Source organism: Bombus pascuorum, chromosome 6 (genome assembly GCF_905332965.1).
Source record: "Bombus pascuorum chromosome 6, iyBomPasc1.1, whole genome shotgun sequence".
NCBI classification, from domain to species: Eukaryota; Metazoa; Arthropoda; class Insecta; order Hymenoptera; family Apidae; genus Bombus; species Bombus pascuorum.
The window spans coordinates 15,540,953-15,564,360 of record NC_083493.1 but is presented as its reverse complement, the minus strand read 5'-3'; the positions used below and the strand labels follow the sequence as shown (position 1 = coordinate 15,564,360).

Here is a 23,408-nt window from a genome sequence, read left to right as displayed (position 1 = left end):
AAACCATCGATTCCTTTCAGCTATTCCGATCTTCCTGGAATCTCTTCTCAGGCGCCATCAGTGTGGCGTGATTGAATTTCCGGAAATTTCGACGCTCAACGAAGATGATCTTCGTGGAAACGTTAGATTATTAGAGACGCGTAACGTCGTTAGGATATTCGCGAGACAACAAAGGGACGAATGGAAAGACACTGATGCAGTCGCTAAACTGGCAGGTTTCGATTGTTACGTGCGATGCCTCCGACAGTCGAGGAAGTCGAGGATAATTTAGAGATCACTAAATGTGGACCGCTTTGTGAGTAACATAACCGGCGAAACGATGGCGAAAGTAAGCTCGAAACGGGAGGTGTAATCCGTGTCGACGACCTCTGCCGACTAATATTACTCGGTGGCGCGCAGTGTTTGAAAACGGCCGTCTCACCGGCGAAAAATAATTTCGGCTTACCATTTTGATCGTTTTGTGCCACGTAAACATTCCTGTTTTCTTTCTCTACACTTCAGTAGAATATTATTCATCCATAAAAGTGGTTTGTCTCATCACGGATTTTGTAGAAAAAGGTGCATACCTAAGTCTTGCCAAAGGATTATTGATATCATCGATAACACTTTCTAAGAAAGTGCTTCCCGATATATATTTCTGATTTGACGAAATTCAAAGAATTCGCCTTTCGTGGGAAACAGCCGCTCGATTCTTCCACTCTTCCCACTCACGTTGCTCGATTATCATCGCGGTCGTTCGACCAACTAACAAAGATACGAGTATCTTCATAATAATTACAAGAAACTGCGAATTTGTGGGTGGCGCAAATTAATTTACCGAATTAAATTGGTCGCTGTATCCTTTCAACGGACGACGATTCGACGATAATCGTTTTTTCTGTTCTTATTCGGTAGTTTCGCGGAGCATGGGTCGTAATTGACTAACATAATCGTAAACTTGGGTCAGAAAGTCGCGTCTGCCGACTTTGATTGTTCGTGTAGAACTTCGTTAGCCTAATCTCGAGTCGTCCTGACAACACTTTCTTTTTAACGTGGGAAAATTACGAGCTGTCGAGGGTACTCGTTTGCGAACGGCCAAATGGAAATACGCTATTCGGCGAGGTAAAAGGAACGGTAAATGCGAAACGATGCTGTAGGACCTATTAATACGTTCACGGGCTCTCTGGAAGAAACGTAACTCGCTCAAAGGATTAATATGCTATGGAGGAATAGGGAAGATGGTTTAATTGTCATCGACTGTTCGTTACAAGTACGAGTAACAGGGAAAGTTTTTACACCTACCACTTCCAAGTTGATTTCGTTAATTTTTGATCGCTTACGCGAGAATTACAATTATCTCTGTATAAAATACTTATTACAGTCCATCACAGATCGCTAATTCTAGCGTCAAAATTATATTTAAGGGGACAAAGTTTCGTACGCGATAACGCCACGATAGTTGCAGAACGTTGGTTGCCCGAAGAAACGTTAACCGCAAATTCCTAATGATTTGTGACTGTCAGAACGTCTAGAATAAACTACCTTTTTCTCGGAAACTGTTAACGACGCGATTCATCGAAACGTTTCTGGAAACCAGAAGCTAGTATACCTTCCAACTTGGAATAACACGACATCCATCGACCAAGACGAAACACCGTCGTAAATCTGGTTTGGAGCGTCAGATTCGATTAGTCGCGACTGTAGTCGGTTAAACCGGCAATTAAAACAACCGTTCAATCCGACACTGCTATCGACCCTCTCCTTTCCCACGAGCCAAGCACCGAGTACACAGCGATTCGGTTGCGTTTCCTCCTCGATGGAGAGCAGCGACTGGCTAATGACCGATTCGGGAACGATTCAAAGGGCAAACATTTTCCTTTGAACGATGAAGCTGGAGCTAGAGTCTCCGTGAAGCCCTCGCGCGATATTATATTCTGGCGGAGCGTTGAAATATCCGCTCAAGCACCGTCCACTCGAGTCAGAGCCGGAGGTATCGTTGGGATGCCAGGATCGTTGTTTATTGGTCGCAATAATGACGGCTAAATTACCCTCCGCGGGCAGCAGATTGTTTTCAAAGCGGCCAGCTGTTGAACCAGTATTCAAACGTCGCTAGTTAAAATTACGTCGGCTCTGTCCGCGTTATAACCGGTCATTATCATTTGAATAGTTACTTCATTAGCTACCTCGATTTCATTCGCTACGATCGTTGATATTTTACGCCCAACTGTTACTTCAAATTAGTTCACGAACTCGTTTACCTAAATCTGTAAACCCGAATGTACATCACCCTCGTCGATGATTGTTAGAAGAAAGATCTCAGAAAAGAAAGCGGCAAACATTGCTTTTTAACTTTACTTCGAAACTTACTATCGTTTATGTCGTCTTTTTACGGTGAATGAATTTATGGGAGCACGTAAGTCGCTCGTTTCTCGAGAACTGAGCGTTAAACACGCGCTTTTCTGGGTAACGAAATTAAGAAATTAATACGAGATGGAGTTGCGCGAATTTTGCTTCTCAAAGATTCAATTCGCCATCTTACTATATTCACTTACTGTACGATATACAGGGAACAAGAAATAGACGTTTTTCTCCTAAGTTTGGCATGGGAAAGTTGTACGAGAGTCAACCGCTACGGTTGGTTATTTTTAAACTTGGTCGACTGGCGCGTCGAACCTTGACCCCGCCAAGTTACCGGAAGTTTCGCGAAGCCAGTCTGCTCGCCGATATTAATTTCCCCGCTGTTAAATTTCTTCACAACCCTCTGCAATTTTTGTCCATGCCTCAAGAATCTGCCAGAGTTACTGCCTCGGGATGGATCGTAGGTCGCAACCCTTCCAACCCTAATAATCCTGCGGAAGGGTTGTCGATAGACTCGGTCCTTCCCCAAGCGTTCCTCGGAAACGAGGATTTCAGAGTCGGGGTCAATGGTCGCTTCATAAATTTGATACGTTTCTCGTCAACTTTTATTTCCTTCGACGGTAGAGATTTCTTGGTGGAGAGCTGCTTTTCCCCAGAGGGATTTTTTACTCGGGAAAATTACGTAATAGGGTAGCCTACGAACTTACGGGAACCCTACCGCACCCTTCCGCGCTTTCGTAACGTTGGAGCGGAGGGACAGAGAGCGCGTGTGTCGGTATTGTGCGTGCGTTCGCGTGACCGTACCGAGGATCAGCGGATTGGGCGTAGGTCAGTTATGCAACGCTGCTGGCCATCGAACATCCATCCCTGACACGTCAGCCTTCCACCAAAATTATCTTCCGAGTTTTATGCTACTTCGTATTTATTTTTCTTTGCACGTCTCACTCGCGAAATCATCCCAATACCCACCGCGCAACATTTTTGCGAATTCGTTATTCGCGTTGCTGGTTGCAAATTTAATTCGATCATATCGGTAGAATTTGAAACCGGTGTAAAAATATAGGAGTTGCAAAACGTTTATTGGCAACATACACCTGGTGAAAAATGAATTACACGGCGGTAGTCGTTTTCGATATATAACCGGAGCTAAAAGTCTCTCGTCTCACCGAATATCTAGGTTTAATAATTATTAATTAACGTAAGCTCGCGACAAATATCTTGCGACTTGTATGTACGTATATTTTAACGTATTATAGTCCGTAATACTATATTATTCATTTACACTTTACGATATCAGATACATGATCAATTAGGTCTCGATTACTAGAACGGAACAAATTGTGAATATCAATAGAAGAGGAACGGTTGGGAGTATCTGTCTTACGGGTGCATAAAAATTTAAGTACGTGTCAAATATCCCCATCTTGCACCTTTTTTTACAAAGTTTTCGACTATAAAGAGTGGATTTCTTGTATTTGGAGGACGGCGAACCCAATGTGAGGGGAAAATCTATACAGGATTATCGAGGGGTTCGAGAAGGGCTTTCACCGGTATTTCAATGAAAAATTTAACGAAATTGACGGGAATCGACCGACGCGACGGCTGTTCCCATCGTATAGTTCGGGACAAAGAAGAAATTGTCGAATGGCGGGGGTGTCTGTCAAGATGGCCGACGAGTCTGTCGTCCAGGATTGACCTTTTCCTGGAATAGGAGATCTCCGACCGAGATGCAGCTGCTGTATTGTTGAATAATACACCGCGTCTCGTAACTTTCGATTTTTATAAGGCCGGTGTCGTATATTCTTACATGTTTATATAATATGGAACGAAGTTATATCATCTCACGTTCGAAATCGTATCGAGAAGCAATTTATCTTTTCCACCTCGAAAAGGTACAGATTCCTTTCGTTGGAAAAAGGAAAAGAGCGGAAAACTAATTTAGCCTCGTTTCGTAACTAGAGAACCGGCCTAACAGAACATTTAATCGTACAAAAATACTAGCAATAACTTTTATAAGTCTAATTGTTCGATTTAGCAGACTTCTAATCAGATTTTATCGCGTTGTATCTCGTGTATCTCGTAGCCGTGTAAGAATTGCAAGCATTATGGTGGTTCTACGCTTATGAGAATTACGGTGTACGTTTCTCTATACGTAGAAACTATTTCTAAACATTTCCGTTTTATTCGACAAGATATTTTCTACCGTAGCTCTGTTCATTTTTATTGAAAGAGAAGAGGCTGTACGTACAGGGGAAAGGGGAAAGAAACGTTTTGGGAAACGTTTTCGATCTAGGAGCGAGCAATCGTGGTGTCGTTGCTTGTCTGCACGGTCGGTTCTAGTTGTGAATATAACTCGAGGTATTTAGGTGAGCATGCATTTCCGCCGTCGTAGGTTCAACGAGGAAAGATAGCGAGTCCTCGATAGAGACAAGGAAGGAGACATTCGTGCGAATACCATTTTCCCGACCTGCGACCGACGGAGACGGATAGAGAAACGTGTGCGTTTGTGTACGTGCGCGCGCATGCGCTAGCGATGGGACCGATACAAATAAGGTTCGGAAACCTTCGACCAAACAGACGTCGAGAATGCATGATTATCTTTTGGCCTTGTTTGGCGACCTCGATACATCGCAACTCTAGCTAAATTATTAAAGAATAATTTTACACACGCCAAAAGCTAGAAACGAACCGCGGGCATAGTTAAAGACGGTACGGAGAGATTCGTAAGGATCCGCGGAAACGTTGAAAGCGACGTAACGATAGTTGGCAAAGAAATATCTTTCCGCGGATCATCCGCGTCTCGATAAGTTTGCGCCGTATTCGACCAAGCAAAGATCTGCGCGCGGTTTTAAATTCCGATCGTCGTCGTAACGTTGCAAATAAAAATTATCGTCTATCCGCTAATGTAAAAGGAGAATCGTGATCGATCGAAACAAAGCTGCGTGCGAGAGCGTCATTCCCATCGCTGGTCGGTGCTGGTGGAGCCTGCTGATAAAGAAGAGGCAGTGTCTGAGGGCAGGACAGAGAGGGAAAGCTGAGTCGAGGAGGAACGCGCACCGACCTGGACAACAGAGAAGAAGATACTTCCAGCTCTTCGCGCGAGTGAGAAAGAGGGGAATGAATCCCGAGGGTGCGAGGGGGATAGGAGCAAAGAGAGAAAGGGACGCGTCGATCGCGAGGCTAGCGAGAGTGAGTAGCGAGAGACGAACGTTTGATGGTGAGAGAGAGAGAGAGTGAGAGAGAGGCGAAGGAAGGAGAGCGAGAAAGGCAACGATAGAAGGCTCGAGAAAGGGAGAGAGCGAAGGACGCGGAGGAATTAGAAGGATGGATTTCCCGAAGAGGGATAGAGAGGCACGAAGCGGAATTCTAAGAGGCCAGAGCAGGACGAGGACGTCGGTGAAGAGGCGCGCGATAGGGAACGGGACAGAATTTGGGTCCGAGAGACGCGCGGAGGCAGACTAGAGAGGGATGCAGTTATTTAGCACGAAAGAGAGCGAGAGGCGATGCTTCTGTGACGAAGATATCGGATAAACTTAGGGGTGACGAGCTACGTGCGAGGGGCCACGACATACAGAGAATTAAGGAACGCGAGAGAGAAAGGCTAAACGAGTGGATACGCGGCGGGAGGGAACGACGGTGTTCTTCAGGCTGGAAGGATGAAAGGGCGGAAAGAATGGTGGAGTGGCCGAATGAATTCTCTGATAAGTGGGCAACGACGGAGAAAACTTGTAGCGGAAATTGTCTTATTACTTTCTGTAACTATAGACGGTCGACTTTTGAACTATTCTGTAGAAAGAATCGCTCGGTTCTATGGATCCTGTGGAATTCGTGAAAGGTATGTGTACATATACAAAAGGCTTTGTCTTGTCAAAAGGAACTCCATAAATGGTGCTGCGAACGGTGTCAAGCGACACGAGCGCCGTTGTTTTGAAAATCTCTTCACGCGCTGCCATTGGATTCGGTGCTCGATCGCACAAGCGACAGAGAAGGAAGAATCGAGAAATTGACAGAACCCGAAGAGCCAACAGGCCGCGTGAGCGTTTCCACGTTTTCGTCGAAGGCGAAAATGCATGAAATACTCGCGTTTATCTTGTTCGCAGGAGGAACAGATGTTTCGGTAAACCGAGACGAAACGGGGGAGAACGAAGATAGGGAAAAGAGCGGCGGCAAAGTGGACAAGGGATCCTGAGAGTGAAACGTGCACTTCGCTGGTAAATAGTACGTAAAAGTGCAACAGAGGAAGACCGACCGAAGACGAACGAAGAGAGACGATAACATTGGCGGAACGGTGTATAGGAAAATAAGAGAACGGAGTGAATACTCGAAGAGAGAGAGAGAGAGAGAGAGAGAGAGAGAGAGAGAGAGCGAATGGGTTGGTAGATGGAAACACCGGGGATATGTGTGCGAGCGTTGTCGAAGCCTTGGTGCACCTCCGAGCGGAGGAGCCACCTGTAAGGACAATATAATCGACGTAGCGTGATCCACGAGAACTTTGCCTCGCGATTCTATCGTTGCGTAGATCTCTCGATCGGAATCGCACGCGATACGCCTCGCACGAAAAATTGGCGAAAACTTGCCGCTCTTTGGATCGTTCGAAGGAGAACGAACTGTTCCTCTATTTTGTTGTCGGAAACTGTTCGACGTCGCCCTCGTAGATTTTGACACGCACAATCGTCGAGTTTATAGACGATTTCAACGTGCAAGAAGTTTCATTTGCGCGATAAGATCCGTTTGTAAGATGACGAGAGGACGCGATACGTATATTTTTGTTGATGTTTCGGTCGACCGTCGCTGTATGACGACTAAAAAGAAATATTTCTTTTTAGTCAAGAGTAGCCAAGAGTAGAAAGGATCTGTGAGATTCGAAGAAACAGTTTTATCGTAAGCGAAGCTATTAAATGTACTTTATTGATCATAAACGAAATGCGAAACGCTTAGGATAATAGCAAAGTATTCTCGGTTGAGCAAACTTTCACTCGATAGGCGGGAAGTATGATTTTTAATAGAATGTAGCGACTAGAAATGGGTTAGAATTAGGGTTGGGATTATACAGGTAGAAGAACGATCATGAACGACGTGGATGACCGGTCGTTGAAGAGGGCTCTCTCGAGTCGAAGGAGATTCGAGAATCGATAAAAGGAGGAGTTTCATGGCACAATGACCGTCATTCAGCAGCCGGCCGGGAGTTTAACGAACGACCGCGCGACTCCGTTTCTCTCGGTTGGCCTCCGGTCCTCGGCCGGCAGAGCGCGTCGTTGCGTAAACGCAATGTCGGAAAGGAATCGTAATGTGGAAAGGTCAGTGTCTTTCTTTCTCCGGTGACGTCGACAGGCCGGCACGAACGCGCCTCCAAAAATATCCGCCGTGGCGAAAACCATCGCGAACGTGCACCGAGTCGAGCCGACCGAGCGAACCGCGTTCTCCTTCCCCGCCTCGTCTGCTCTTTCTCCTTCCCCGTCGAAGCTAGGATCGCGTTTTATCGTCCGCGAGAATTTACGCCGTCTCGGTCACTGGTCAGCGACGAGACGCGCGAAATCACGAGAAATCACGCGAACCATGCGAACGGTCGTTACGTTTCTACATCCAGCTACTCGCAATCCTCGACTCGTTTCTTTGGACTCGAGTCGTTTTTGAGCTTGTCGTCGTGTAAGACCGCATAAGCACGGCGACTCGTAAAACTGGAGTACGAAATGCATTAACTCCGTCACAACCGATCGATATCTCGGTTAACTTGAATTATGTGCAACTGTAGCCGCGCCTTCGCTCAACCAACGACTACAAACCTTTCGTCGATGTTCCGTGTTCCTCGAAAATGTTGTTTCGTTCGAGCTAAGATTTTAAACGAGGCTATGCGCGTGCCATTTGCCGCGCGACAGTTTTCTCGGCTATGAAAAGGGTATTCCTTTATTATGTATCGTCGAGAGCAAAGAGAGAAAGGAACGCGTCTGTCAGACGACTTCTTTGTTACGAGAAGGAAGAGAAATGGAAATTTCGATCGATGCGAGTAATACGCGCATAACCCAATTGTCGAAAGTGTCAATCATACCTATTCAAGACTTTTTTTCGAGTATCTACTTACATATGAATGACACAATGTATACGCAGGATTATACTTTTGCATACAATCGTAACGTCGCCGTATCGTGTTCCATTTATTTCCATCGATAGCACTAAATGACTTTGTGCCTGTTAAATAAATAAATAAATAAATAAATTAACGCTGAAAAAATTGAAAACGACCATAGAATTGGCTGGTTAACGTCGTATCAAACCGTGCATTACGCACACGTTCGGTTTCGCTCGAGCGCGATGTAATTACCAGTCGCGAGCTGGTAAAAGGTTCGATCGACTATCGGGCATGATCGATATCGTGGGTGCGTGGCAGGTGTACGAAGGGAGGAAACCGTAGCTGCATAGAGCTCGTGCGCAATCTCTCTGCGATCCGTTCTCAGCCACCATATACTTTGTAATTACCTCGTAAACAGGAGGAGGCGGTTGATCAGCGGTAAATTAATCGTCGATGTAAAACAAGAGCGTTCAAAGTCGCGGCTGTGTAGATTTATTGCTAACGAAGCGACCATGACGATAGCAAATAGAGTAAGAGAGATACCGGCGGTTTTCGTTCGCAACCGCACGAACAGCGGCGACGTTGCGTGCGCGCGTAAATTCAATCCTCGCTCGAACAGAGCGCCAACTTCGTTCCAGCGAGCATTCTTTTTCACGGCGAAACGTGAACTACCGCGCCTGCATGCGATACGATTGCTTTTGCAATAGCGTTCGCGTAACGCAGGTGCACGCACCGAGCCGAGAAGGTTTTCTGTTTCGCGAACTAATCAGGAATTCGCGTGCGCGCTCCAGCCACGCGTTAATGGAGCCACGACTTCGTCAGTTTGTTTCGCGGATTCGTTTCTTTTGGCTTCTCTTCTCGATTCGCCAAACATTTTTATCCGGATTACAGCAGCGTTTTTCGAGAGTCGTAAAAGACTCTGGAGGAATCGTCGGAAGCTCGATGGGCGGGTGAGAAAGGCGTTCCGAGAAAGTGAAGCGTTTCGAGACACTTGGTCGGCTGTAATTGTAATCCTCCCGGTTCCTGCAATCTTTCCTTCGTTCCTCGCAAATCACCGAACCGACGAGGATGAACGAGTCGAGCGGCTCGTGGCACTGGCGGCCTTCCCAAACGCTGGGCCAATTGCCAATGTCTGACCCTGTAATTAGGTTTGCGCTGCTGTAATACCATTACCCCGTAACCGTGCAATTTCCCTGGTAGCCGTTCCCGACCTCCCGGAACCGTTCTTTCAACCTGATGTACGTATACACCGAACCACTCTTCTCGATCGCGAACATCTTGTAAGAATCGACATCTCGGAGACATTCTCTCGATACGTAACAGTTTATAATTTCTACTAATAACATAACGTTTCTATTAAAGTAAGGTCCGAACTACCGTCTAAAGAAAACTAAAGCGTACTATGTTTCCAAGATAGTACTATCAACGTGTTTTATCGAAACTTACGTTTGTCAATTCTCGAGACGGTATTATCGGATTATACATGACGATTATGATTTACGATGTTCAATTTTATTTATTATGTATAATCTCTGCAATAGAGATTGGTAATAAAATTCGAAAATTACTTAATAGCTAGCCTTAACTCGTTAATGGCGCAACGGTACCAATTGAAAGTTTGGAACTCAGTCTTGCGACGTATGGACTGAAGTATGCTCGAAATTTGTGTTATTAGATCGTATCGAGAATCGTGTGCGAGTCAGCAAATATTTAAATTAGCATTGTTGAAACGTTTTTTCAGTGGCGTTGCCGTGTCTTGCGGGGAGTGCAGCAGCAGCGGTACCAGCGATATCACGGAACCAGGCTCCCCGTGCAGCACGAGCAGCGACGAGGGGGTAGCGATACGTGGCGCGTCCGCCAGTCCACTTCCGTCCCTACCCAAGCTGGCGCCGTCCTCGCAGATCAGTACCAGGCCCCAGTGGCCCTGGACCCCGCCACTGGCGGCCACCGCGTGCTCGACCTACAAGAGGCTGAAGGGCGAGCCCGAAGCTGGCACCCTCCCGAGGTCCGGGGCCGCGGACCCGACCTTCCGAGGCACCATCAAATCTACCAGCAAGTCTAACGCCGCCCATCATCATCACGAGTCCCAGGGCAAGATCACCGAATACTTCAAGACGCAGATCAAACCTCAGCAACCCAAGGTAACGAGATTTGTCCTTTAAATTTTTTATCGTGTCCGATATCTGTAATACAATTTCTGCGATATCCGATATCGAGAACCGACTGTCCTTGAAATACGCATAACGAAAGATTTTGGGCGTGAGTCGTGTCTTCGATGAAAATGTGTTTCAACGTCACGCAATGCTGGCGAAACGAAGGCATTTTCCTCGCCGAGACACAACTCGTCGAGCGCCGATTATACAAATTCTGCGATTCAGCGTCAGCGATCTGACGATGAAAGGCTCGAATCTCTTCTCATAGCCTTGAAATTGTTAGAAAATTGGAGCAAAATGTTTCGTCGTTGATTCATGCGTGTTGCTATATGTGTCGATAGATCAAGAAGAACAGCGAAACCATGTCGGTGCTGGTTGCGAAAAGTTCGTCGGAATTTCGGAGGCCAGCGACGGTGCAAAGGAACAAAAGTGGACTGGCCAAGTATCTAGGTACTGTGTCGCCAAACGGAAGAACGACCTCGACCAACGATTGGGAAGTTAGATCTTTGGCAATGTCTCCTCCACCTACGAAGAAACCACCGCCGGTGATCGTACCTAGGGCCAATGGTAAGATGGACAAGAAGTTGACGAAGCCGGTGCCCAGCCTACCCATCTCGAATGACGTACTGAAGAACATACCGAGCTGTAAAATCTCGTCCCTCAGGTAGGCCGATCGTACGCTTCCAAGCGTGCCGAATTCTTCGAGCAACGCTTAATCCCCTGTTCTTCTAAATCGTTGCGTATCTTGATACTCTTGGTATACGGTGCACGGTTCACACGAGGAGCGTGGAAAATAGTATCTCTCTTGTATCACTTGTCTGCAATCTTTTCCATAGTGACCGTACGTACGTATCAGTTAACGAGGGTATCCAGGCAACGAAGGTAGAAGTAACGATGTCGATTAACACAGTCTGAATTTTAAATATGTTGTTATGAAATAGGTTGACGTCGGAAGCAACTTCGAACGCGAAAAGTAGCTCGCCACCCTCGACCCCGGCTCCTGCTCTCAGCAGCGACGCCACGGCTCTCGACTTCAAAGGTTGCATTCTGTCGAAGCCGCACGTGAACGAGAACAATAACCTGACGAACGGTTGCGGAAGCATCCTGGGCTCGCTGAGATCTCAAAGTAGCCAGGATCCATTAACGAGGTTGTCCGTACCGGAGGACACGGACGATAGCAAGGAGAGACAGGTGAGTCCAGCGGACGAGGACGACGTGGAGGAAGAAGAGGAGGATTCGAGGAGCAGCGAATCGAAACCATCCCTATCGCCGATACTCTCTGCCCCGACCACCATACGATTTCCCGCCAGAGAACCGGAGAAAGACAGACAACAGGCCACGGATAGCGGAGTCTGTCGATGGGACAAGTGCGAGGAGAGCTTCGAATCGAGCGGAGAACTACTCGAACATCTGCAGGTACGACATTTTTATAATATCCCGCTATATAGGTGCCGGCTCGAATCAGGAAGAACATCCGCAGGCAGAGCGTTTTTATCCGATCGATCGGTTCCATGAGTAACTTGATCGTACACAGGAATTAGCGAAGCTCGTGTATCGCGTTTCGCACTTTTCTGTCACATTGTTGTTACTCCGTGTACAGCACACGTAACGTCGAGTCCCAATTTTTTTTTCTTTTTTGTTATTTTTCGTCCATGTTTTTTTGTCGCGTAATCGATATTGCAATACCTACGTGGCTACCGAGTATCCGCTGGATATAATTTCGTTGCAACATCGTGCGACACCGTGCTACTACGGTCCTTGGCTCGGAAATGTTATTCATCGACAAACTGGTACGTTTCAGGCAGCGCACATCAACACGCAAACCGGAGGTGATAATTTCGTCTGCCAATGGCAAGGCTGCAAGGTGCAAGGGAGGAGTTCCTGTTCGCGAAGGTGGCTGGAACGACACGTGTTGTCTCACGGAGGCAACAAGCCCTTCCGGTGTATAGTCGACGGCTGTGGCAGCAGATTCAGCTCTCAGGTAATGCCTCGTATTCGATGGTTGCCGCAAGCATCGCCTTTTTCATTTGGACGACCATTGGAAGCGATCTCTTTCATACGCGAAGGATGTTGGTGAATTTCATTGTATCCTGTGCTCTTTCTCCTCCTCCATTCATGCGCTTCACGCCGTATTAATTATTTGGTTTTCATTGTGTTTCTGACAAAAAAAAAAAAAAAAAGAATGGATCGTAAACATAAGTCCTTTCGTTGTATTTGTGTTCATCTGGTAAAAAATGTGATCCAAGGTAAGTCGATCGTGAGTGTACGTCGACTGGTTTGCTTCGACGATAAAAACTTGAAATTTGCTCGTGCTAAATAACTTGTTTCATTCTCGTCGTAGCAATGTGCCAATAAGAGGATCGTTGTTACGACGGATATTCGAAACTTTTCATTCATCTGTGTACTGACCATACATCGATCGTTAATATAAATATTTCGCTGTGTTTCTGCCTATCTGGCAAAAAATGCGATCGAAGGTAGGTCGACCGTAAGTGTACCGCCGACTGGTTTACTTCGATGGTACAAATGTTAAATTTGTTTCGTGCAATCTTCTTTTGTTCTTATAACGTCGTCGCTACTAATATAATCGTCGTTGCGATCGACATTCACGCCTCGTCTGGTCTGCAGACCAGATTGAAAATAAAAAATTTCCACGAAAATCGTGGCTCGTCGTAAACTCGATACTTTTCGTTTCCTCGGGTACTCTTATCGTTTCTAACCGTCGTCGATTGTTCTAACTTTGCCTTTCCTCCTGTGTATCAAGGAATCCCAGAACCTATTTCCGTCATCGTATACGGTGAATTTCATAATGTTAAATTTAAGCCGATTTCGAATATCGCGATGTGAAAACTAATGAAACTTGTTTTTCCTGTTTATCAAGCGTTCAACGATCAAACGTTCAAGTACAGATCAAGTGCAGATGCTGAGATGTTTTTTTTTTTTTCCTATGTCGTTGTCGCTCGATGTTGCTGACGTTGGGTAATGTATACCGTATCTAAACGAGGGACTACGTATTCGTTGCTGATCCTGAAAGCGACGCGATCTCAATAATACCGTACTCCCTCTGGTTACCGATGTATGTAGAACGCAACCGAATCAGTGCCGGTTAAGAACCAAAGAAAATATTTTAACGTAGACGCTTGGTCCGAGTTTCGATCTACCGATTTTCCATCAATTCACACCTCGTTCGATCGGTCTGTGTGTGTCTTGAAGAAATCTGTCTTCTTTTGTCTTAACCGTTACCACGCGTGTTCGCGCGTACGTACATGGTTGACGCTGTCTTCAAAAAGCGGGCACTTTCCAGGGACAGTTTTTAAGAACTGTTCACCCGCGGCAATCTCTGGCTGGATTTGTCTTTATCTTGTTTTCTCTTTCGTTTCGTCTTGTGTTTCGTGAAACGGATCGTGCTTTTCATTATCCCCTGGTTACCGACGTACCCAGATTTGTCTGTCTTTGCACGGTACGATCGGTCCTTCGTACTTGTACATTCATCCTTTCATGAACATCGATCTCAAAGCACCTCTGCGATATCTCGAAAATTGAATTTACTTTTGGATACAAAATTTTTGGATAACCGAAGATGATCCTTCTCTATGGACCACGAGGACCACGCTTTCCCTGGGAAGTGCCCACGTTCTAGATTCTAATTAGCGAATCCTTTTGCAGACCGCTCTCGAAAGGCACGTGAACGGACACTTCAATCAACCGGAAACCAGCAACAACAACGCCAGACGAAGCTGTGAAAGCGGAGGAAAACTGGTCAGAAGAAATGGCAAGAGACTTCGATACAGGCGACAACCTTGGTCAGGTAAACATCGTCTTTTTTACGTTTTCTCAATCTTCGCGGCTTTTTCTTTACGGTTTCCGTCACTGTTCGCTTTTTCGTCCACAGCGAGACTCTTCGATTACTTCGACTCCGGGGTGATGGAGGGTCTTCAGCACAGGTTACTTCAACTGGCAAAGTCGAGGACGCAAGGTCGTCTCGCGGAGACACCAGGAAATTCGATGGCCCTAACTAGTCAAGTACGTCCGATAGAAGTAGACCGTTTTTGGCGATTCATCGACCAAGTTATTTTTCAATTCGAATAATTCTATTCAAATAATTTTATTCGAATAATTCTTTTTGTAGGTATTAGCTCGAAGAGTAGAAATGGACGGAAAGACTAGAGTCCTGTTACGGTGGTACCCTCCAGACATGTAAGTAGTTTGGACGTTTCCTTTCGTTTATACACATGCACACATCAACTATCGCAAAGTATTACAATCCTTTTATTTTCTATCAGCGAACCAGACGAATGGGTACTAGAGTCCGAAGTACAAAGCACGAAAAACGTCGAAATACGAAAAGTGGCGTCGTCTCACCCGGAAGAAGTAAGTTTGGCTCTATATTCGGCGGTAAACGGCGGCATGCCGTCACCGATACGAGTAAAGCAACGCCGGAAACCGGTCAAGAACTCGTGATAATGCCGATCATGGTGTTCGAGAACAAGCGTGATGAAGTAGCAACGATTAAGCCAGAAAACGAATACCGACGAGTCCTGTATCAGGACAGTTATGCTTTCTGGTCTGGAAAGGTGGAGCCTGACGAGATTAATCGGAACCTGAACGTGTCGAGAAGAGGATCCGGGTAAGACGTCCTCTGACTGCAAGAGGAAACGCACGATATGAGCATAGATGGATACGAAAACGTGTCCATGTAGAAAAGAACCGATGTTCGTGAAAGATACTACATTATTATAGAACGATTCTATGAATCTGTGAGCTCTATGAGCTTGTATCGCGAGCCAGAACAATAAAAAAGAGGGAGACGAATAACAGACAAACATTAAGAATGTAGCTAAGAGTACCCACAGGGGAAGGAAAGAGTAATACATTCTAATTTATATAGCCTAAATTGAAACGATCGTTAGGTGATATATTAGTAGTCGTGGATAGCGATGAAAGATATTCTTGTTGCCTATCGATACCAAATTTTGATGAAACGACGTTGGGGTCGATTCCTGCCACGAGTGCCTGTGATAACAAAAGCGGTGACACTCGTCGGACTCGGAAGAGCTAGGTTTGGGCCTCAAAAGTGCCTCACCGTGGAAACGTTTTATATCGTTGACCGTCTTGCAAGACCAATGAAAAGACGGCGGAGTTGAATTAAAATGAAAAAATACAAAAAAAGGAAACAATAACGCAGGATGGAGACGAGAATTTTACTTACGACTCATGCGACGCATTAACCGTGAGAGAAAAAAGAAAACAAAAAAAAAAAAAAAGAAAAGAAAAAAAGTGAGGAGAAGTAGGAAGAAAAAAAAAATGCAAACTGTTAGACGTTAGTTAACGATTGTAAGGAGATAATCACTCTGGTGGCCTTAGGAATCAATTAATATCTAACAACCGGCCCCTTGGCACTTCCGGGCCCCGTTTAAGTACCCCGAGAGAAGTCAGAAGAAAAGAAGAAGGGATGTGAGGAAGGAAAACGTGAAACGCGGACCTCCTTCGACTTGCCCTCGACCCTCGACCAACTTTCAAAAGGAGATGTATCTACCTCGATCTTCAGCTCGGTAGAAATTCGTGCAGGCCGCTGTCGTGCGACATGGGGAAGATAAAAGAAGGAGGAGGAGAAGGAAGATAAAGAGGAAGAAGAGGGACGTAAAGGGGGCGTGTACGCGTGGGTGCTGGGTTATCGGATAACGAAATCTTGCGAAAAGACGACAACGGAAAGCAATGGCCAAGGAAAGAACGTAAAAGGGTGTCAACGGAGAACGAAAGAGGAGATAGTAATAAAAAAATTAAGTCGACGCGAAAGTTAAAACTGCAAATCGTAGTCGGACGACTGACGAGCCAACGGGGTTTCTATCGAGATTTATCCACTTTTCCCCTTCGAAAGAAAATATTGTACAAAATGAAATTAAAATAAGAAACGAGCAAATAAAGTGAAATAAAGAAGAAGAAGGTCGAGGCCCGAGGCACGCTCGAGACTTAGAAAGGACGAGTTTGACTCGTTCGTGCCTAGAGCGTGTTCGACTTCTCGTGTACTTCGTCGTCGCCTATTTTTATCTTCCTGCTAAGTTACGTGCAGCATGCCAATGCGAACCTGTCGCTGCGTGGCGAGACAAAATCGAACAATCGTTTCTTTCCATTTTAATCCTCTCGTTCTTATCTTCCGGTGGCCGAGTCGGCGCAAACAGAGAAAAAATAGAAAGGAAAGAAAAGAAGGAGATAAAGTGAAGCAGAAATGTCCGGATAATCGATCATTTTCATAACGACTATCATTCACCGTTCGTGAAGTTATCGAGGACCGATCAAGTACGTTCCACGTACGTACTTTTTGAAACTTTCTCAGTTCCAAGTTTTTACACGGTCGCAACGTTTTTCACCCGATTCGAGCCGAAAAGGAGAGAACAAGAGAAAATGGCAAGGAAACACATTGGAGAAACGAGCCAAGACTTTGCGATCGACTGTACAGAGCCGTGACAGAAGATATATCATGGAATTGCCAGTCGGAAATACCTGCGACAAAAGTATATGTATATCTCTGGAAAGAAAGCGGATAGAAGGAACCAGCTAATCGGCAGCGAGAGCGAATGCATCGTGCTGTACGACCGTAACGAAGAACTGTTACTACTCTGAATAGAGATAGAACACGATGGCTGTGTTACATTTTCCACAGAGTTACTAAAGGGTTGAGGGAGTAATATGAACGTGGATCTGCGAAACAAAAATAAGGAGGACTTACGGAACGAAGTGTGTCGGATCGCTATTTTCATAGGTGTAGATACGCCGAGATCGTAGAAATATATTTCTCGTATCGCGCGGAAGATGTCTGACATCGTGGGATGTGATGCCGCACATTGTACACATATATACATAATTGTAGAGAGTAAAGAGAATACTTGTAAATTAAGAGGAGTAACAAGTGGAAGGGGTGAAAATTCGTGTCGACGACGTGTTGTGTAGCTAGTACGGAAAACGAAATGGTAATCGAATGTAAAAAAAAAAAAAAAAATAAGCGAGATGTAAAGGCCTGTAAACGTTCGAAAAGACAACTGGAATGTAAGGGAGAAACTTGGGACACACACGGACAGAAGCACATCTACACACACCAGCTAAGAAACACTGCCAATACAATACGATTGTAATTAAGAACGTTAGGCTAATTGGTCGATTTATTCTTACTATTATTATTACGATTAACTGTATAACCCGATAGATCTCTAGTTGCCGCGGATGCATAAGTGGCGTCCCGGTTGCTCCAGGCGCGTGCGCACGCGAATTTTCCACCGGACAAAATAGTTATCGACGCCCGTTAGTTTCCTTCGTAAAAGTATCGACGTATGTATATGTATATTGGGGAACGTTCGCGCGTGCCAGTAAACGGGACGATCGCGGATGAGCGTGTAAATAGTTAGTTGAAATTATCGATAAATTGCCTGGTGGTACGGGCCACCACTTCTATCCCGGAGATATCGAACTCGTCGAAAGGGCGAGGCGCAGCCTATCAGCTTGCGAATTTCAAACCATAAAGAGATTCACCTTTTTGATCGGAATTCTCGTGCCGGGACACGCCTCGCGTGTTCAACGAGAAGGACGCCGCGGTGAATTACGAGAGGGTGGCTGGTCTGGCTCGCGAAAAATGGGAAACGATACGAGCTCGAAGAAAATGGAAACGCGTCACTGCCAAATATCGCGCACTGCCAGCCGTTTAAATACTGCGGTAGTCGTACACCCTTAGAGCCTTATTTCATTCGCGGAGCATCTTGCTTCTATCTTATTAGTTTCGAGTTTAGCGCGGATTATTGTTTCCTGTACGAGCTTAACCGGTCGCCCTCTAATCGTTTATACTTTGGATTCTCTGTTTTCTTTTTTCTCTTTTTTTTTCTTTCTTTTTTTTTTTCTTTCGAAACGTGCATCAAGAGAGCGTGTTTACTGCCAGTCTGACGACGACGATGGACGCGAAACCAAGGCACTGCCAGCGGAACGTAAGACGGAGCAAATCTGAATCCCGTATAACGTATATGTATATAGGTATACATGTATACAAGCGAGTCAGCGTTGAACCTTATATAGAGACGCGGTCGATTGATGTCGTTTTGTCGCGCGACTTATTCTGTCCGTTTTCCTCTTTCATTTCTCGCCGACACGGTTCGTTTTCCTCGTTACCGTTAAACTTTTCATTTATCCCCTGTCGCTTTTGGCATCTCCCCGCCAGTGCCATACACGTGTACAACGTGTGCTGCTCGTTCCTTCTAATTTTTCGTCGTGTTCGTCTCGCGCTCGTCTTCTTCTTCGTGTTCATGTTTGTGTTCGTGTTTATTCGACTTATTTCGTGGCGTGATCGCGATTCGATCGTCGTTCCTCTCGCTCCACTCTCGTCGCGTTTAGATCTTTAGGAAAGGTAGCTCGATAACAAAAAACAAAAAAGCTATTATCACGAGTGGGACCAATTTCTCTCGTGCGGGAACTCGTGTTCGTAATGTTTTCTTTTCTCTATTAGGAATCGAGCGTTACGTTTTTTTTTTTTTTTTTTTTTTTAGAGCATTGTCGTCAAGCGTGTGGGAATGCGACGGACTGTGTTTAATCGTACAGAAATATCGAATTATCGATTAGGTTTAGAAACGTCATAGTAACGTTGTTTAGGTAGAAATTACTAAGTTTACTTAATACGATTAGATGTAATTGTTCGGTTGCTTAGCGAGGGTGGATCAGCGGGAGAATCTTTCGGCCGTTCGATCACGCTTGATCTCGTGGCAGTGAACCGTGACGGAAAATTTAGACCGATACCGGAATCTGACTTTTTTTCAAGCTGCCGCAACAAATTTGTTCAACTGTTTAGATTGTAATCGTCATAGTTCGCTTCGGAAAAGACTGTGCGCATTTAGTGTTTAGTGTCTAATTATCGTATAATTTTGTGGAACGGAAAGAAAAAAGAAAATCGGATAAGAAATTTAAAGCTGTGACTGAAAGATTTTTTTTTTACTAGTTCTTTCAATGAATTATCGTAGCATAAATATTTTCGCTGTTTTCCATCGTCCACCGATTGGACCTAAGTGGCGCTAATTTGATCAAAAGATACAAAAAAAAAAAACCCGCGATTTAGCGAGGAAAGTTCTGTATCGCGAACTTAAAGGCGGTAAAACATCAAGACGGAAAGGGGGAAGGACATAATTGTTCACGTACCACCATGTTTGTCGTTCAAAAAATGATTTTCGTACATTTGTCTCTTTTTCATTTTTTCTTCTCCTTCTTTTCTTTCCTTCGTGGGAAAGAAATTCATTCGTTCATAGCCCTCCTCGTTCGACCTATCCCCTTCTAATCCCATTTCTTTCGTATTTCTTTTCTTTTTTTTTTTTTATATCGAGTTTTTCTTCGCGCTAGCGATAGTAACTTTTACCCGCGCGATTCTATACATTAGACAGTAAATGTATATTTTAGCGGATCTTGTAAAGTTTTACATAAGATAATTAGATATCCATTAGTATTGGAAGCAAGAGTGACTCGGCCTGAAGAATAGCTACGAAGCACACTTTGTTCGTTTCAAAAGAGAGAATTTCTCAATTTCAAAGAGAATTTCGACGCGGTGTTCGTCGTCGATCGTAGCTGTTCTCCCGGTTTTGGATTTTGTACATGTGTATGAAAGATAGAAGAGGATAGAGTGGTTGTTAGAGTGAATGAAAGAGAAAGAGAGTGAGAAAGAGAATGAGAGAGAGAGAGAAAGTACCCGGCTATAATTATAATAGATTGTTTAGCACTGTGTAAATAAGAGACACAATCGATTACGAATGTGAATCACTTTGGGGCAAAAAAAGAAACCATAGAGGAAAGAAACGATGGGCGAAAAAGAGTGAGAGAAAGGGAGGAAGTTAGAGAGGGGAAGAAGAGTGCTGATAAACGTCTCGTATTTTTACAAAGAAGATTATACGAAATAATTTGAAACGAGAACGACGAGAGACGTGTCGTTGGTGGATTTATTACATTTTTTTTTTGCCTTATATTTGGTTACGTGGTATTAATCGATGTTTAAAATAAAAATCGCTAGCGGTCTATTCCTTTTCCTTTCTTTTACTTTTTTTTTTTTTTTTTTTTTTTTTCTAAAATAAGAAAACGGAACCAGGAAGATCAACGACGATTGCTCGGAGACAAAGACATGTGTTCGTTAAATGTATTATATCACTCATTCTTTTCTCATCGATTCGGCTGTCAAACTCGCATATATTTGAAGCATTAGACATAGTGGATAAGTTTGTAAAAAGAAAAAAAAATATGTAACGCGTGAAATTGAACAGAAATCTCCATTCCAATCGGTTTATCGTTGACTAACGCGATACGATTTAACCCTTGAGTACGATCTTTCGCGTGAATCACGAATTTGTCGAACACCGCGTGAGTTTTCCTCGCACGTTTACGCGCCCATGCAATTTCGATAGGATTTTAACAGTCGCACAGATGAAAAAGCAATACGTATAATACGAATAATCTCGCTATGGCAACTATCAACTTCTATGAATGGAACGTACTTAAGAGTTAAATCGAGTCACTGCGAATGCTGGTCGTGTCAGTGTTTCGGAACAGAAGCGAGCAACACGCTATCTAACGATCCATTTGTCCTATCTATCCATCGACAACATATCGATTCAGAATTCTAGTCGTCGAGATCCTAACGTAAACATATTTTCTTTCGAAATTGCTGCATCCGAGAAAAACCGCGCGCCTAAATTCCGAAACGCTTGCACGACCGTGCGTTCATGTTCGATATTAGGACGAATTTCGCTGTGTTTCTCGATGAACAACGAGGGAAGGGTTCGGAGCCTCGTTCATCGTCGACGTGAGAAAGAAACGAAACGACGACTAGTTAAGGTAGAACTTGTCCGAACACGGCTTTCTAGTTTTCACGGCTCTCTCTGAAGCAGCGCTTGCAAACGCTAGAGCGAATCGCGCGTCCTTCGTAAAAATACAGCGGGACATGGCTTGTAAATGTACAAAAAAAAAAAGATGATTACGAAAATAAAGTAATAGAATTAGAAAGATTAACAGGAAGAAAGGAAGAAGAACGACGTTTTACCAATGTAAATATGAATCATTGTCGCGCTTCGAAATTTTCGTCGAGCGCGCGGCTAGGGATAGCGTATTACGAATATAGTGTTTGCATTTATTATAAATTCTATGTAAAAATACGACGAGGAAGAATGGACGTTGGGAGAGATTGTTTCTTATAGACCATATCGGTATATCTAATATAGTATCGACGTTCCTTTTGTAAACCTTTCCATATCGTTTGTTCGCAACGAGCTACACCTATTCCCTATTTATCGTACACGATGTTTAGGTACTCCTGGTATGCGCACGATCGTTCCACGTTGTTTCGTTCGGTTTGCCCTCTGTTGGACGCGTAACGCGCTTTTCGACGTTCGTCATGAGTGCTGCGATATCGCTTCGGTTAGAAGAAAAGGCTTGTCTCTTGTATAAAAGTAGAGGAATAATAGCGCATAGTTTCGATTAATACTTGAAATTCTAGGCTACGTAGAGAACGCGTGTGACGGTCTCGCTTGTCATCGTGCGTAAAATAAAGGTAAAAAAGGAGCAAAGAAAGAGTAACGCGAAGAAATAGATGAGATATTTCAGTCGTGTGTCATTGATCGGTAGGGAACCGGGAATCGGCACCATCGAAATACAGTGTCTTTCAACATTGAAAACTGGAAAGCCCACTCTAATCGCTTTTACTTGATCGTTCATTGCGAGATATATCCGTGCGAAGAGCCGATCGTTTCTTTAGCGACCTAATTTTTCCACGATTCCGATGAAGTGGCAATAAATTGTCAGTAATTAGGCGGTGCTCCGGGAAACGGTATAGAGGCGCGATTGGTATCGCGAAAATATTTGCTGGATTTTATACGATGAAAGAACTATCGTGACAACCAAGGACAATCAGTTGCCACTTCGTTGCATCAATTGTGTTTCCAGCATATACTATGTATAACGATAGTACGAAACACACGGGAAGGAAAAACAATCGAGGAAAACGAAGGAAAACGATAAACTATCGCTTCGCACTGCCAAACGGGGAAGAAAAATGGGAGCTCAACGTCTCGCGTTCGTTGCGTTGACCGATCCTGTCGAGCGATCGTCGAAAGCACCGCGGTGTTCATTGTAATCCACATAGTGGTACCCCAAGAGAATAAAATAAAAAAAAAAAAAATGAGAAATAATACGTGTAAGAGGTAATATACTTAGATAAAGCGCACGCGAAGATTTTTTAAACCCGTATTAAGCGCGAAAACAGAGAAGAAACTAAGCGTTGAACAGTGCTTTTGACTTTTTGGATACTTTCATGTACAAACACGAATGACGGTTTATAGCTCAAGGAAAACATTAAAGAGACAGATATTGTAAGAGAGTAATAATAATTCGACGGTTACGATATCGTAACACGGTGTACTTCTTTTACTATTTACCCGATCCGTGCTTCGTTCATTTTTCTTACATTTCCGAATGTTTCCTACGAGCATCTAACACGTTTAACGCCGTATCTCTAGGCGAATCGATCGCTTTAATTAATTAATCGCTTCGCGGTGTAATACGAGGTGAAACTTGGACAAGCCGTCAAGCGTAGAAACTATAAATTTCACATCTTAAATGTCATCAACTACAAAAAGTTGAAAGTGTGTGTATTTTTTGTATTCGACGCCAAAAATGCAAGAAATCATGACGATAAAAAGATAATTACTTTTTTAATTATCAAGATTTATTTTTAATTTTAAATCGTTCGTTCTAAATTCACGATCATCTTATTACAGCCTTGAAGAATTAATTCGCGTTTTAACATCACCTCGCTCTACAGTTAATTTACGATCACTCATAATGAA

The 23,408-nt window shown here is 44.3% G+C and overlaps 1 protein-coding gene across 1 annotated transcript in view; it reads left to right on the top strand.

The window, feature by feature from the left end:
- Window positions 1-22,971, top strand: part of LOC132908063 (dentin sialophosphoprotein) — a 148,048-nt gene extending 125,077 nt beyond the window's left edge. The window contains exons 2-9 of the mRNA XM_060961662.1: window positions 10,146-10,545; window positions 10,899-11,221; window positions 11,499-11,973; window positions 12,359-12,538; window positions 14,224-14,365; window positions 14,450-14,580; window positions 14,687-14,754; window positions 14,841-22,971. Of these exons, the coding sequence (XP_060817645.1) occupies window positions 10,146-10,545; window positions 10,899-11,221; window positions 11,499-11,973; window positions 12,359-12,538; window positions 14,224-14,365; window positions 14,450-14,580; window positions 14,687-14,754; window positions 14,841-15,018 (1,897 nt within the window). The 3' untranslated portion in view covers window positions 15,019-22,971. The remainder of the gene's footprint in view (window positions 1-10,145; window positions 10,546-10,898; window positions 11,222-11,498; window positions 11,974-12,358; window positions 12,539-14,223; window positions 14,366-14,449; window positions 14,581-14,686; window positions 14,755-14,840) is intronic.
- Window positions 22,972-23,408: the final 437 nt, after the last annotated feature.